This window comes from Vombatus ursinus, unplaced genomic scaffold (assembly GCF_900497805.2).
Source record: "Vombatus ursinus unplaced genomic scaffold, bare-nosed wombat genome assembly UNPS02010394.1, whole genome shotgun sequence".
NCBI classification, from domain to species: Eukaryota; Metazoa; Chordata; class Mammalia; order Diprotodontia; family Vombatidae; genus Vombatus; species Vombatus ursinus.
This window is the reverse complement of record NW_020950172.1, coordinates 2,125,751-2,141,123: the sequence shown is the minus strand read 5'-3', so window position 1 is coordinate 2,141,123 and position 15,373 is coordinate 2,125,751. Positions and strand designations below refer to the sequence as shown.

The following is a 15,373-nucleotide window of genomic DNA, read 5'->3' as shown; positions in this document are numbered from 1 at the left end:
CCCCCATCAGAACTGCTCGAGAGCTGACCACTGGCCCTTCTCCACCGGGATTACTTCACTTTGAGAAAGAGGATTGACTCCAGGGTAGTACAAAACACGACATCTGTTTATAAAGAAAGGATTTAGAGTCACCAGGAGTCCAGAATTGCTTGCCCAGAGGTTCATTCCAGGGCCTACCTAAGGAGGGGCTGTCTTACTTCCTCTGAGTAAAGCATGCAGCTCTGTGAATGACTTCAAGCTCCAATTTCCAGTCCCCAAAAGCCTAGAAAGCAGCAGGAAACAGCTCAAGGGTGGCTGACCGGCAAACGGAGGGAGGAACCGAGTTCAAATCCGAAGCCTGGGAGACTTGGGGACTGGGTCTCTGTTTCCTCTGTTGATTCCTACAGAAATGATGTGAGGTCCCTTCCAGGTGTGAACTATAATCTAAGGAAAAAGGGCCAGCATTTAATGCCCTGGAATCACACAATTTTATTAAAACTAATGCCAACAAATAATCCAAATGGCAGAAGGAAGACCCTCATGGCCTCACCAAAAAAGCAAGAAAAGAGAAAAAATGCTTATTGACTTGATGTTTTTTTACAATTAGGCCCAATATTCCTAGATTTAACAATTTACACTTTAAAACTAGGCACATTCTTTTTTTTTTCTTTTTTGCGAGGCAATCAGGGTTAAGTGACTTGCCCAGGGTCATACAGTTAGTAAGTGTCATGTGTTGTGTGTCTGAGACCACATTTGAACTCAGGTCCTCCTGACTCCAAGGCCGGACCTCTATCCACTGCACCACCTAGCTGCCATAGGCATGTTCTAAACAGGAATTTTGCATCATAAAGCTTAAAACTGCCCAGAGACTTTTGGAACACTTCGTATTTCTCCTACACTTGCCCCAGCTCACACCCAACCCAAGCCTTCGTCGATGGCCTTCAGGGACCACTGGGGTCCCAAAGATGCAGCGCCTGTGAAGCGGCCTCCCCGTCTCACACCAGTGAGCCTCTGCACATCTGGTCAACACTGGGCACTCACTCCACAGCCACCCATGAAGACAAACCAGGCAGGGCTTGTACCGTCTGGGCACCGTCATGAGGCACTGGAAAGACCGCATGTTCCCGCCACAGAGTGATGCAACATCATGGAGACTGGCCTCAAGAGAAGCAGAACAAAGGGCAGCATCAGTCCCAGCCCCTCCTCTCCCCCGCGGAGAGCTCCTTAACAAGTCCAGCTACAAAGGGGTTTCCCCAGGAACCCAAAGCGAGTACTCTATGATAAAGACCTCAATGACTACAGGAACCCAATTTCGGTAAGACTTTAAAGCAGTATCTCCAGAAAGACCAGTGCATCTGGAGATAAGCCAGAGTTGGCAGATCAGGAAAAATGGCTTGAAATGATCACAATCTGCACGTGTCAATGTTACTCTCCCAAGTCAGCGTCTTCCCATGATGCAAGAACTGAGGGAGCGTGGTGAAAACACACATTTGGTCAGGACCCCTCTGAAGGTCATGAACTTAGAGGCTTCTCAGGATTATCTGAGCCACTCCACATCTGACAGATGAGAAAACTGGAGCGGTGAGAAGGAAAGGACTCATCACGCACAGAAGGGAGCAGCGGCGCTGCCCTGCTCAGATATTCAAGTCCCAGGCCTCCAAATCAGGCAATCAGCATTGATTAAGCACCTACTGGGTGCCAGGCACTGCACTAAACACTGAGAATAAAAAAGAAGCAAAAGTAAGTTCCTGCTCTTAAGAAGCTCACGATCCAATGATTTAAAGCAGATTCAAATGCAATTAGGAAATATTTAGCAACATAAATAAAAACACAACAGACCACAGATAAGGTTGTCATGGTTTTCTGAGTCAACATGTGGCCTTCAGAGATTCTTAAGTACAGCTGAGCCGCCCCTTTCCAGTGAGTTTAACACGGCTGATCTGAATGAATGAAGCCACAGAGACTGAGCACTTTCTGCCATAAGGATGGGGGCCATGCACTACCAGTGAGCTTCGGGGAAACCCTTCACTGCCACAATCCCCCCAAGATGGGGCTGTTCCCCTGCCAGCTGAGCAGAGGGGCTCAGGGCTGAGCCCGGCCAAGAACCTCTCTCCCCCAGCCATGCCTGTCCACAGTGTCCGGCCCAGTGAAGCCCCACCGCGGGCCCTTGGCCAGTTCTTCGTCCTCGTGTCCCAATCACGAGGTCCTCACAAGGCTCGACTGGAGCGCCGGCCTATTCCTTCTATATGTACACCCCTCTCGGTCATCTCATCACCTCTCAGATCCAAGAACATCCATGTCTGGGTCTTCAGCCTTGACCTCTTTCCTGAACCAGGATCCTGCAACATCACTGCCTGCAATCTGGGCCCAGACATCTTCTGGAACACAGCAACATCTCCCCAGAGAGGCCATCTAGTCCACTGACATGAAGAAAGGAGACTGAGGGAGTTGTGCAGGGGCCCAAAGGGTGTGGTGGCAGAGATGAGACGTGACCCCAGCTCCTCTGATGTAGGATCCAGGGGCCTTTTCACAGTGTCCTGCAGGCGTCCCAACTCACCGAGTCCCATGAGGACAGATGATCTTCACCCATAAAGATGTCCTGGCTTCTGCAGAGAGCAGACCCATGCCCCGCCCCCTCAGGTCTGGCTTCCTGCCTCACCGCCCATCTCATCGATTCTCTCCCCAGCCCTTCCTCTCCATTCCGATGGTGTCATTCTAGTTCAGTTCGTCAGCACCTCTCCCTTGGACTAGTTAACAGCCCCCTAATTGGTTTTCCTGCCTCTGAACAGTGCTCCTCAGAGGAGCCCGAGGGTTCTACCCAAAACACAGCTCTCCCCCACCCACCCCCCGGCTGCGCTTCCCTCACTCTTCAGCTTGGCACTCAGACGTGGCGAGCTGGCGTCTCCCCGCCCTCTCCGCCTCTCGTTATTCCCCAATTTTGACACTCATCTCTCACCTTAGGGGCTCTTCGCTGGCCTCCCAAGTAGGCTTCTCCTACCTAGACAGCCCTCGTGCCCTCTCTCTGAATCCCGGCTTCTTCAAGGCAAAGTGCTGGTGTCCTCTCTGAGCAAGGCCCTTGCTGACCCTGCCACTTTCCACAGGCTCTTCCTCTTCCATTTATTTTGCTTGAATTGTTTCTATGCCCATGGAAGCTCTCTCAATACAAGAGAAGATTGCTAGGCCAAGGACTGTTTGTTTTGGTTTGCTCTGGATGCCCAATCCAACACAGGCTCTTCCTTCTACCTGGTACAGGCTTCATAAATCTGCTGAAACGGTCAAACTCCTGGGCCAGATCAGCCTATACATTCCAGTATTCCTGAGGAGGAGGGGATTAATCATGGCAGATTACCTGCCTTCAGTGCTTAACAAAACGCTAAACAAAAATGAGATGGTAATGAAGATGAGGAACAAAGGTAAATCCAGGTGTGGCCACTTAGCCTAATGAAGGGTCTGGCCACCCACAGCACAGATTGCATGTTGTCCTTCTAGTCTAAGTGCACAAAATGTCCATTGAGAACCTCTTTCTATTTCACAAAAGAGGCATAATGCTCTGATGGACAACAGAATCGTATCTGTCACTAGGACAGAAAAAGAGAACCCCGGGAACACCTTCTCCGCCAGGCAGAAAATGGATGAAAAGCAAACAAGGACAGTCACAACAAAAGCTTCAGAAAAGTCTCATTTATCAAGCTGATGGTCCCAGAGCTTCTCTCTCCTTTCCCGTCATTCAAGCTTTAATTTACAGCCGATAATGGGAAGGCCCAGTGGAAATCCGATGAGGGTCAAGTCTCAGCCGGAGCTGTCCACTGTCCCTCCGGGTCATGCAGATTGACTTTGCCCCCATAACACACTCAGGACGACTCCACAAGTTCACCCCTCTTCACCGACCAAAGGCCAAAATATTCTTAGGAAAAACATCCATTTTAAGCCACTGACCAAGGAGAGCATGAAGATAAATATTTCTTCAGTGTTAGGCCAGAGATAGGACCCATTTCATCCATTTTCTATATTCATCTTAAAAATTAATTTATTATTTAAAAAAACTAGACACAACATGGCATCAATTAGAGCTGCTTCAAGAGGGAGGCTCAAACATCACATCACACAAGCTCCCATGAAAGACAGTAGCAGCCACTTGCCCTGAAGAACTGGTCAGAATGGTCTCTGCATTTCCACAGCCGAAATTCCACCAAGAAAATGACACTGCTGTCTAAAATGATTCCCCATGACCTTGCCAGCTTGATGGGATACTTCTTGCTTTTCCATTCCACAACCATGCTAGTGTTCATCAAAGAGATTCTGACACTGTCACATTGGAAAGTTAAGCTGATCAGGATTGTCTCATGTGTCATTCCTTTTCCAGCAAAATGCTACAAGAAAGGACAGACCTAAGGGTTTGGAAGAGATTGCCGAGATCCTCCCACCTGCCACACAAACCAGGAAGCTTTGCCGTGATGTCCTAGGGTTTATCTCATGTCTGTCTGAGCTGTGCCAGGGACAGGCAGATCACTACCTCACGGAGGCCCTGAGCTCTGCCTCCCAGTAACTTCCATCCACTGGCACTAGCTGAGGCAGCTCTCTGGAGCTCCCACCCCCTTCATGAGAGAGACGGTATATTCTCAACAAACTCTCTTCTCCAGAGGAGGCAGCTCAGCTCTTCCAGCCACGAATCACAGACCGCTGCTCGCCGTGGAGCACTTCTCCAGCTGGGACACCCTCTTCACTCTTTGACTAGGGACCTGCATGATGAATATCTGATTCTGTGTGTTCTGGGCAGAACCCGGTGACACGAGGCAGTAGCTGAGGCCGCCCCATTGCAGAGCTGACCAGCTGTCCTGTGAACTTTGAAATACCAAATCTATAAAACCCAGCTCTTCAAACGATAAACACCGCAGTCACTCGTCTCAGGGTGTCTGACATCACCTTTCCTGCTCACTGCCACTGCCCTACGGCCCCACTGCCCTCACAGTAGTCAGCTCCCAAGAGGAGAGGCTGCTCCCTGCACTTTGCCTGTTCTCCAGTCCCAGCCCCCGCGGCGGGTCAGAACCACAGCAAACCCAAGTCCTCGAGGAGCCCCTGTGGGCTGACTAATTGGCCACTTAGCCTACTTTCTGGAAGCACCAAGAAAGCACCAGAAGGAGCCTCATTCTGGTCCCTTGGGCCCCGTGACAGCAGGCTTACTCTTCCCTCTTCATCCAAATGTCCTCTGCCATTCTCCTTTCCCCAGTGATGGATTTCCAGGTCAGGTACATGAATCTCAAGATACAAGGCTCCCCCCATGCCTTCTATCAAATGAGCATCTCAGCTTGAGAGATGACAGGAAGGTCACATGGTACCTGGGCCCATTCCCCCTTCCCCCTTTGGGAGAAGAAACTCAGAGTCAGGGATGCTGCCCAGAGTTAGACCCTGCACAAGTAGTACGTGACAGAGCTAGATTATGAAACCTCCACCTCTTCTGAGCAGAGGGAAGGTCAGGGCTGGGAGGGGCCTCAGAACAGGGGATGTCAGGGCTGGGAGGAGACTCAGAACAGGGGATGTCAGGGCAGGGAGGGGCCTTAGAACAAGGAGTGTCAGGGCTGGGAGGGGCCTTAGAACAAGGAGTGTCAGGGCTGGGAGGGGCCTTTCCAATACCACATTCCAGCATGAGACCCATTCCACCAAGTTTCAGAGATAGCTATGGCATCACAGTCATTTCCTATGTGAAAACTGCAGTTTCTTTCTATTAACCGTACTCTGTGCACTGGTGCGCTGACACCTTAAGCCATCAAAGTGGTTCCAAGCTTCCTTCCCAGTTATTTTCTCCAGAGACTACCAGGAACAGTCTTCCACGTTCTTCCCATTTCCTGGCACCCAGTCTGGATCACGGTATTTCTCTGTCTCACCATCAAGGCTGAGGAGGAAGCCCTCCTGGTGTGGTTCCCATCATTCCATGTCCCAATGAAACACCTTCTGCCTCTTGCCCCCATTCTACTGCCTGAAGCCCTAGTCCGTAAGATTGGATTCCCTTCAGTGATACCACCTACTGTCCCACACTTATTCCACCTTCCATTTTCTCCTAAATTCTCCTTGTCTCAGTCATTGCCAGCAAGGCCGGAGAAAACCTTGTCCCACCAACGCGCCTCCAAAGCTTCCCAAGTTTGCCAGGCACTGGAGGCTCCCCTCGAGGCCATCGGCTTGCTCTCTGCCGGTCTGACGAGCCTCGGGGAGGGCCAGTCCACCTGCGTCTACTCCCCTTTCCTACTCGCATGCCAGGTCTACGGAGTGCAACATCTGGAATCCCTCAGTGGGTGTCACCAACTATGACTGCTGAGCTCTTCTTCCGGCAGCTGGTAAAAGGATTCTCCAAACCCTAAACTAATTTGAATCTTTTGCTGAATGACACTTTTGGGATAAAATGAGAAAATATAATAAAACGAGTTAAAAATGAACCAAACCAAGGACTGATTCAAGTATCCACTTCCTTGGAGGCAATCCATAATCAGTCTAATTTCCTGCTCTTTCTAGTCTGCTGTCCAGCAGAATGAAAACTGAAACCCAGAGAGAGGCCAAAGGAAGGACTTTTACGAGAGTTCAGTTTGGGTTTATTTTTCCTACTGAGGCAGGAGTGAGTCCATGACATGCCCAGGGTCACCCCCTAGCGAAGAGTTAAGCCGGCTCTCCAGTTCGAGTCTTCTGAGTCCAAAGCCAGGACTCCTTCCAATGCCTCATGGCTGCCTCGACTATGCCACAGATGCCTTAGTCCTCAATGTCTTGAAAATTCAATTATCCAAAATACCACCTTCCTCCTGCATTCTGAATAGCTGAAGATTACTGGAAAGAGATCCAGAATGAAACTATGTAAAGCAAGAAAATGAAGTTAGCAAAGTATAAGAAGACAAACAAGTCCCATCCGAGTCAATTTGGACAAACGAGAAAACTGAACGGCATAATGAAAGATAGAATTAACTTTAATAGCTATCATTCACAGATGAGAACATGCGGTTCCACTGTATTCTTGAAAACCAAGGTCAATATCAGAAAGCCATCCATCCTAAATCAGTCAACTAGCAGAGAGAATGATGCGTTTTGTGCAAGATTTGACGAAATGCTATCTATACAGATATCACTTGGTTTTGAATAATGCAATCCGCACACAGAGGGGACAAGAAGCTATTTAAGGTAAATCAGAAAACCCATTTTGTAGAACATACATTTTAGCATCCCGATTTTCTTCTTCCACCGGGCAATCAGTAACACAGTCATGTTCTCCTGGTCCCGTCCTGCTGCTCTCCAGGCAATGCATTAACGACCACTTGGGTCTTGCAATGTAAGTTGGTGGTAAAGTAGTTAAGACCAACTTATTTACCACATTAATTAAATGGTCTATTTAACATGGAATATCAATTCTCTAATCACATCTCAGTTGAATTTCTTATTTCAATTAACAACTCCAAAGTCTACCAGCAGAGATCCTACTGTTCTAGGATCATTAAGAACATTTTCATTATCTGTCAAATGAGGGAGCGAGATGCAGAAATCACCAGCGCTCTCAGGAGTAGCCTCTACCCTACTTAAGAGATGATTAGGGAGAAAGCAGCAGTGGCTCTCATTAGTTGCCTAGCAATGAAAAGTCCTCCTCCTGAGGAAGCGAGGAGTGGAAACGAAGTGAGAGGTGGTGCAGGGAAGAGGATTTCAGTCACTCAAGGGTAATCTGTCCTCTATTAAATGTAATCAATCTAGCTTATGACAAGGATGACAATTGGACGCCACATAGAAATTAAGCTGGTAAAGCACACAGGTGCAAAAATGAAACCTGTACCCCCCAAACCCAGAGAGGAATTTCCATGGAATAGCATCAGCGAGAGGTGGTGGTTGGGGGTGGATCAATACCAGTTTTAAATTTAAATGGTAGAGTTCCAGACTTTGGTGCTGAGGCCTTCACGTCCCTCCATAGCCTCCTCCTTTCAGCGCAGAACACAGCTAAGCAGAAGCCTGCATCCAAGCAGGGACAGTGACAAGACAAGCTCACCTATGTGTTCACAAATGAAGACCACGAAGAAGGGGGTGACGAGGTCGTTGATTCCCTGAACATAGCCGCTGGCAGGGTGACGGATGGCCCAGATAAACAAGATTCTTTCAAAAATCTGAAACAGAATAAACACACCAAGAGGGGAAATGAGGAATGCATACAAGTGGACCCTAGAAATGAATCCAACTCAACAATATATCGATGCTAATTCTAATTAATTTGATGCAGATACACAGATGCGAGTAATTATCTATTGCTCCTAAATCAAGCACATAAAATCCCCAGTCTTTCCTTTTTTCCCCCAACAGAGGCTCCTGACTACAAGGTCTGTTGGGAGCTTCTGCCATGTTTGGGGGCAGCTGAAGGGCTGTGGACAAAGCCCAGATTTTGAGTCAGAAGACCAGGAACAGAGACAGTATTCTGGGCAACACTGGCCTTTACTCGGGTTTGTTTACCCTACAATGCCTCATTTTCCTCTTTGGTTTAAAAAAAAAAAGAAAAAGGATTAAAATCTTGGCCTGCCCATGTGCACCATCTGGCCGTTAGGAGGCTCCCACACAAGAATATCCAAGAAGCCCACGGCACACCGTGGCATCCTATGTGAGTGTAAGCCGCATTGCTGTTACCACGATGTGCAACTGGCCAGACTCCTGGGGACACTACTCCCACCACTTGCAGGTCACATGGTGGACGCCTCTCCTGCTGCTTCTATGCCAATGGCCAGCAAGAACGGCCCCGCCGGCAGACAAGTCCACCCCGTGGACAGGCAGGAAAGCCATTCTTTCTGCTTCAGTCTTGGCCAACCACAAGGTGAATCAAATGTTCAGGAGTCACAAGCACTTGAATCAGCTCCAGAACTCACCATTTTTCAGCCCTGATCAGGCTGGGAGCTTCACCAAAGTAATACTGAGGGCATGATCCAGGAAATCAAAGTCTTACTTAAATGCATGCCCACACAATACTCCCCTACCCATTTCTTCCCTGGAGAACTGACGTCCCTAACAATTCCAAGGGCAGCTAGAGAAGAAACGAAAGAGCAGAGGGGTACTCTGCAAGCAGCCACCGGGTCCTCTGAGGCACCGCTAACATCAGAACCAGGTGACTCCATCAGGCCCCAACCTGCCCACATTTCGTGACGACACGGGTTTTCTACGCCACACAGATCTACACGCACGCACACCGATGGGACGATCAGGGCACACAAACAATTTGCATTTTTAGCATCTCCTTCAGATAAGCACTTCCAGGGAAGAAATGGCAACCATAACACCGTTGTGTCACATGGCACTCCTGGATGCTTCCCTCCTGATGGCCAGTCCAAGAGGACCATTCCCCTGTTGTGACAAGCAATCCGAGGCTTGGAGAAAATTTGAGGCTGTCTGGTGCTCACACAGCTCCTAAGTCCCGGAGTTAGGACTGGAACCCAGGCCTCCTGACAGACAGCCCAGAACTCTCACCCCATCCGATGGCCAGCTGACTCCAAGGCTGGAAGGAGCCAACAAGAGGGTCCCAAAGAAGCCTCCACGACCATGTCAGTGAGCTAGCAATTCAGAGGTGCAAAGCTCCTTCCTCCCAAGGCCCTTCAGTGGCTGGCAGGACATACAGTCTCACCCCCATTTACAGAGGACAAAACCTACTCCTGAGGGGCTGAGTGGCTCATTCAGCAGGAAGAGTACGAGCAAAACCAGGACAGGCTCTGCCTGGGCTTTCTATCTCACAAGGCAGAAAACGAGCGTTTGCTAACCAGGCCCTCTGAAACTCCATCCCAAGGATGGACGTAAGAAGGCAAGTCAAGAGTCCCGGCAACAGAGATGGGAAAGGAGATGCTGCACCGGGGCGACGGCAGAGCAGGTGGAGGAAGGTGGCCACGGCAGCAAGGAGCCAAGTTCCGAGGAGCTGCCCGTGCCTGATCCTAGAGGCAAAGGGCTGCCACAGCCAGAGAGGTCGGGCAGGGGGGAACGACACAGTCAGACTGACAGGCTGCAGCTGCACAGAGACAGGTACACTGGGACTGTAAAGAGGACAGGGACAGGAGGTGCTGCACACACAGAAAGGACCGGCCACGTGGGGTGGGCATGAGTGAGGAGGATAACAGCCAGCACGTGGATAGGGCCCACTGCGTGCCAGACCCTCAGGAAGAGCAGAGAAAGTACTGCCTCACCACCTCCAGCCGCATAACCTAAAACATCTGGAAAGAGCCAAACACTGATCAGGGACAGCACCCACCGCACCCGCAGACTCTTCCTCGAGAACCCCAGGACACCCCAGAATCAGGGCTCTGCTCGTTCAGAATCTGAGACCATTTGAAGAGAAGAGGATTTGGGGAGACAGACGCAGAAAGGCCCTCAAGCTCTCTATCTCCAAGGAGCCCAAGGGGCCCGGCCAGGACCCACCGTGGAAGCGCTGGGGACCATGGGCTCTCTCCAGAGGTTCTCGAGCCGTTGACAGCCCCTCAGACGCCCTCTCCCCGGGGAAGATTTCCCTGACTTAGCCCCCACCAAACCAAAAGAATGAAAGACGCCCTTCCTTCTCAAGTTTCTACGGCGCTCTCTCCCTGGCCCTCTCCTTCTCACCATGTCACAGTTAGGTTCACCTTCATGCCAGCCCCACAGTAATTACAAATCAGTTTTTAAAACATCGGCAGGAACCAGGTCATTTTTTCACATGTAGAGAATCAGGGCCCAAGAACACGAGAATTCCACTAAGACTTTGCAGAATGAAATGGAAGGAGAACGAAAGACTGTTGCTGGAACTCGAGACTTGGCTAAAGGAGAGCCTGGAAGGATGACCGTGGGGCCCATGGGATGCCTGGAAGCCCCGGGCCACTGGCCATTCCTATGATTCTCTAACTCTGGGCTGGTCAATGACTGAGTCAAGTCTCCGACCCAAGCTTCCACTGCAAAGAGGGAAGGCTCAGCCTGCTTACCCACAAGAAAGAACCATTTTAGTGGCTTTAGGAGAGTTTCCACTCCAACAACTCAAAGGGCAGTGGGTCCCCACCACTGACACGGAGCCCAGGCCCCCCACGCTTTGGGAGCTGCAAACGTGGCTGCAAACCAAACCAACCGCCCATCCCCAGGGGCTGTCCTGGGGCAGTCCTCAGAATCAGAAAGCCTTCGGCAGACCCTGCTCAGTCTGTCCAGTGGGTAGGAGACACCCAAGATGTGCTTGTGCACCAGTGGCAGGGCCATGGAGAACCCACAGCCTCTGCCAATGGGTACCTAACTGTGTGGACTGCCAACTCAGATGCCCAATAGTGAAATGTTAACTACACAACACTCTTATCTATAGGAGCAGCTAGGTGCACAGCGCAGAGAGCACCAAATCTGAAGTCAAGAAGACTGATCTTCCCAAGTTCAAATCCGGCCTCAGACGCTCACTAGTCATGTGATCCTGGGCAAGTCACTTCACCCCGTTTGCCTCAGTTTCCTCATATGTAAAATGGACTGGAGAAGGAAATGGCAAACCACTCCAGGACCTTTGCCAGGAAAACCCCAAATGGGGTCACAAAGAGTCAGACATGACTGAAAAAGGAATAAAAAACAACAAGAAATTATTACCTATTCATTAAAGCAGGTCCAAGAAATCTCTGGTTGCCAGACAGACCAGGCCCAGTTACAGAAGTATTTTAAAGTAATAAAATTGCATTTTTAAACAAATTCAATAATTCTGATCAAGACAAAGGCCAATCATCACCTCCTAATGCTAGGCATTAAACACAAGATGTAGAATGAGACACATTTGGGGACGTGGGCAATACGTGGATTTGTTTAACTTATTCACGTAGATTTGTTACAAAAGCTTTGTTTTCCTTTCTTTTATTTTTTTCTGATGGGGAAAGGGTGGGAGGGAGAGAAAATAAATGCTTGCTAATTTAAAAGATAAAATTTTAATTTAAAAAAATACATATTCAATAATTCCAAATTTTTGCTTTTTCAGATTGGCTTTTAACCAATTAAACCAAATTACTGTTTCCCTGAAAAAACAAAAACAAGATGAAAACAAGAGTCCAGGGAGAAAGAAAACAAGATCTTTAAAATCCACACCTGTCTGTGTATGGCATTCTACAGAAAGGTGGCCCAGGAATAAAAAACAAAAATAAACAAGCCTGGTCGTGGGTGGTGAGAGGATCCCCAAAGGCTTTCTGGTTCCCTCTTAATAACTGCGAAGTCTTGCAACTAACAGCAGACCAAGATGATGTGGATGATAGCTCAGTTACCCACAGAGAATTCAAGCAAGCAGCGGGCTGGGGGTCACAGGACCTGGATTTTAATCCCCACTTTAACTCTGGGACCTTGGGGAAGAGCCTCTACCATGTAACTAAAGACCCGCTGTCTTCTCCATTAGAGTTAAAGCCCTCCAAGGGCAGGCACTATTTTGGCTTTTTCTTTGTAACTCCAGCACTTAGCCCAGGCCCAGGCACACAGCAGGTGCTCAATAAATGCTCAGTGACTGACTAGCTTTCAGATTCCTCTTCTGTAAAAAGGAGGGTGGGACGGTTAGACTAAAACACCTCCCGGGGTCCTTCCAGGCCTAAATCTTATGACTGATTTCCTCTCGAACACGACCAAGAAGTGAATGAACCCTGATTTCAGGGCACGCTCCAGAGGGAGACGTTTCACTTCATGAACACGTCCATGTGGTCCAAGGGCCTCTCCTGAGACCAACTCTGTGGCCGCTGTCCCAGAACCTCCTGCCACGTCCTGTATGACTGGGTCATAGCCCAAATCTGAACATCTTGGGGCGGGGGGGGGGGGAACCTAGAAGAGCTGGCTTGCACAAAGGGATCCACATCGTCTGGTCCTCATCACCCGTGAGCCAGCAGGGGTGACGATCACAGAGGGTCACCTCCCCGCAGGACACCCCCCCATGGACAGCGTGAGGGTCTTCCCTTCGTCCTCCAAGATCTCAGCACCCATCGATGGGAGCTCACGCTGTAGCATCTAGGGACTGCTCAGGACATGGTGAAGGAAAGCATGAAAGACAGATTGCTGTCCTTGAACTGAAATATAAACCTTGGCCAGGGATTTGAAATGTTTTCTATCATAAAACAAATGGTGTTCTGCATGTGTGTGTTTCTCTTATTTACTAATTTATTCATTTATTTATGCACATTTAATATCCTTCCTTCCACTTCCCCTCTGCCCCAGTTAAAAGAGAAAATGAACCCTGGATAACAGATATAAATTGTCACACAAAACAAATTTCTCCACTGGCTGTGTCCAAAGGCTCTCCTCTGGCCCTTTCCTGCCATCGCCTCTCCAGCAGGAGGCGGCAGCGCGCTTCATCATCGGCCCAGCCTTCAAGCTGGGGGTGGGCACTGCCCTGACCCAAAGCCTCAGCACCTTCCAAGGTCTGCCTCTTTATCTTGCTGTTTTTCTCCAGCTTCAAGCCACTCAGCCTCAGTTGACAGAGGTCTTCCCATCCATTTCTTCCTTTTTTGGGCACAATAATATCCCACTACATTCATCTGTCATAATCTCTTTAGCCATTCCACAGTGGATGAGCATCCCCTTAGTTTCCAGTTCTGGGCTAACACAGAAAGGGTCGACATAAATCTCTTTGTGCAGAGTGGTGCTCTTCCTCTAAAGGATACAGGTCTGCATATGTGTTATGGTTAATAACTTTGGGGGCAAATAATGAGCCTAGCACGCCTGCTTTCCTCTTCTGTCAATTCTGCCAAGCTGATGGGTGTGAGATGGAACCTCAGAGTTGTTTTAATTTAAATTTCTCTAATTATGAGTGATTTGGAGGACTTTTTCTTTAATATGATTGTTAATACCTGGGATTTCTTCCTTTGGAAACTGTCCATTCATGACCTTTCAGCATTATCACCTGGGAAAGAGCTCTTATTCTTACAGATTTGAACAGGTTATTATACATCTTAGAAATGAAATATTTATCAGAAAAACTTGCCATAAAGATTTTTTTTTTGCCAGTTTCCTGTTTCTCCTCTAATTCTAACTACATTAGACATAACTGAGAAGGCCCTTTTAAATTCCACATCATCCAGGAGGTGGAGCCAAGATGGAGGAGAGAAGCCTGGAAGTTAACGTTAAATCGAGCCCTAAACAGATTCTGAAGCCACAGAACCCACAAAAACACTAAGTGAAACAGTTTTCCAGCTTAAGATAACTTAGAAGGACTTCAGGAAAGCTCTGTCTCTCTTGGGTAAAAGGGGATCACAGTCCAGCACAGAAGATGCCTGGGCAAGCCAGCAGGAGGCTCCTGGCCAGAGCACAGATCAGCACCCGAGGCCTGGCGGTCCTGGCCCAGCAGGCCGGCTGTGAGGTCCCTAGCCCCAGCAACCTGGCATAACAGGCGCGACTAGACCGGGCCACCCCAATGCAATGGGCAAGTCACAAGCAGCCCCAGCATAGAAAGCCAGTGACCAGGCCCCTGCCCCCAACATAAGAAGCTTGGGATGGTGCCCACTGTGCCCCAGGAGCAGAGCTCAACTGTAAAAGTCACAAGACAGGCTGGAAAACGAGTAAAAAACCGAAAAAAGCCCTGACTGTAGTGACAAGTAAGACGAAAACACAAACTCAGAAGAGGACAGCAATGTCAAAATGCCCCCATGTGAAGCCTCAAAGGGGAATATGAGTAGTCTCAAAACCAAAAGGTTCTCTTGGAAGAGCTCAAAAAGTATTTTAAAAATCAAGTAAGAGGGGCAGCTTGGTGGCACAGTGGATAGAGTACCAACCCTGAAGTCAGGAGGACCTGAGTTCAAATCCGGCCTCAGAACAAACACTTGACACGTACTAGCTGTGTGATCTTGGGCAAGTCAGTTAACCCCGATTGCCTCACCAAAAAAAAAAAAAAAAGTAAGAGAGGTGGAAGAAAAATAGGGGAAAGAAATAAGAGTTATGCAGAGTTATGAAAAAAGAATCAGTAGCTTGGAAAAGCAGTCACAACAGCTAACTGAAGGAAAGAATTCCTTAAAAACTAAAGCTGGGCAAGTGGACGCTAACAACTCTATGAGACATCAAGCATCAGTCAGTCCAACAAAATCAAAAGAATGAAAAAATAGAAGAAAACATAAAATACCTCACATCATCCAAACTGTCCCTTTACCTTCTGTGATACCGTCTCTCTCTCTCTCTCTCTCTCTCTCTCTCTCTCTCTCTCTCACCTGCTTGGCCATGAGCTCTTCGTCAGCCACAGATCCGAAAGGCCACTTCTTCCTCCCTCCTCGAGCCGGCTCATGAGGTCATCTTTGACATCTACACACTGTCTTCATGTGGAGCTTGGCTCAGGACACAGTGTGACCTGCGGCCAAACCTGAGGCCCGGCTTCCCGAACAGTTTTTGTAAACAGGGAGCCCCGTACCCGAACCTCTGGGGTTCAAACACTAGATGACCGTGTTCGTTGGTTTCTGCGTGTTCC

The 15,373-nt window shown here is 48.9% G+C and overlaps 1 protein-coding gene across 1 annotated transcript in view; it reads right to left on the bottom strand.

Moving 5' to 3' along the window:
- TBC1D22A (TBC1 domain family member 22A) overlaps positions 1-15,373 on the bottom strand; it is a 306,894-nt gene that overhangs the window by 171,813 nt on the left and 119,708 nt on the right. The window contains exon 7 of the mRNA XM_027854296.1: positions 7,988-8,102. Coding sequence (XP_027710097.1) covers positions 7,988-8,102 — 115 coding nt within the window. The remainder of the gene's footprint in view (positions 1-7,987; positions 8,103-15,373) is intronic.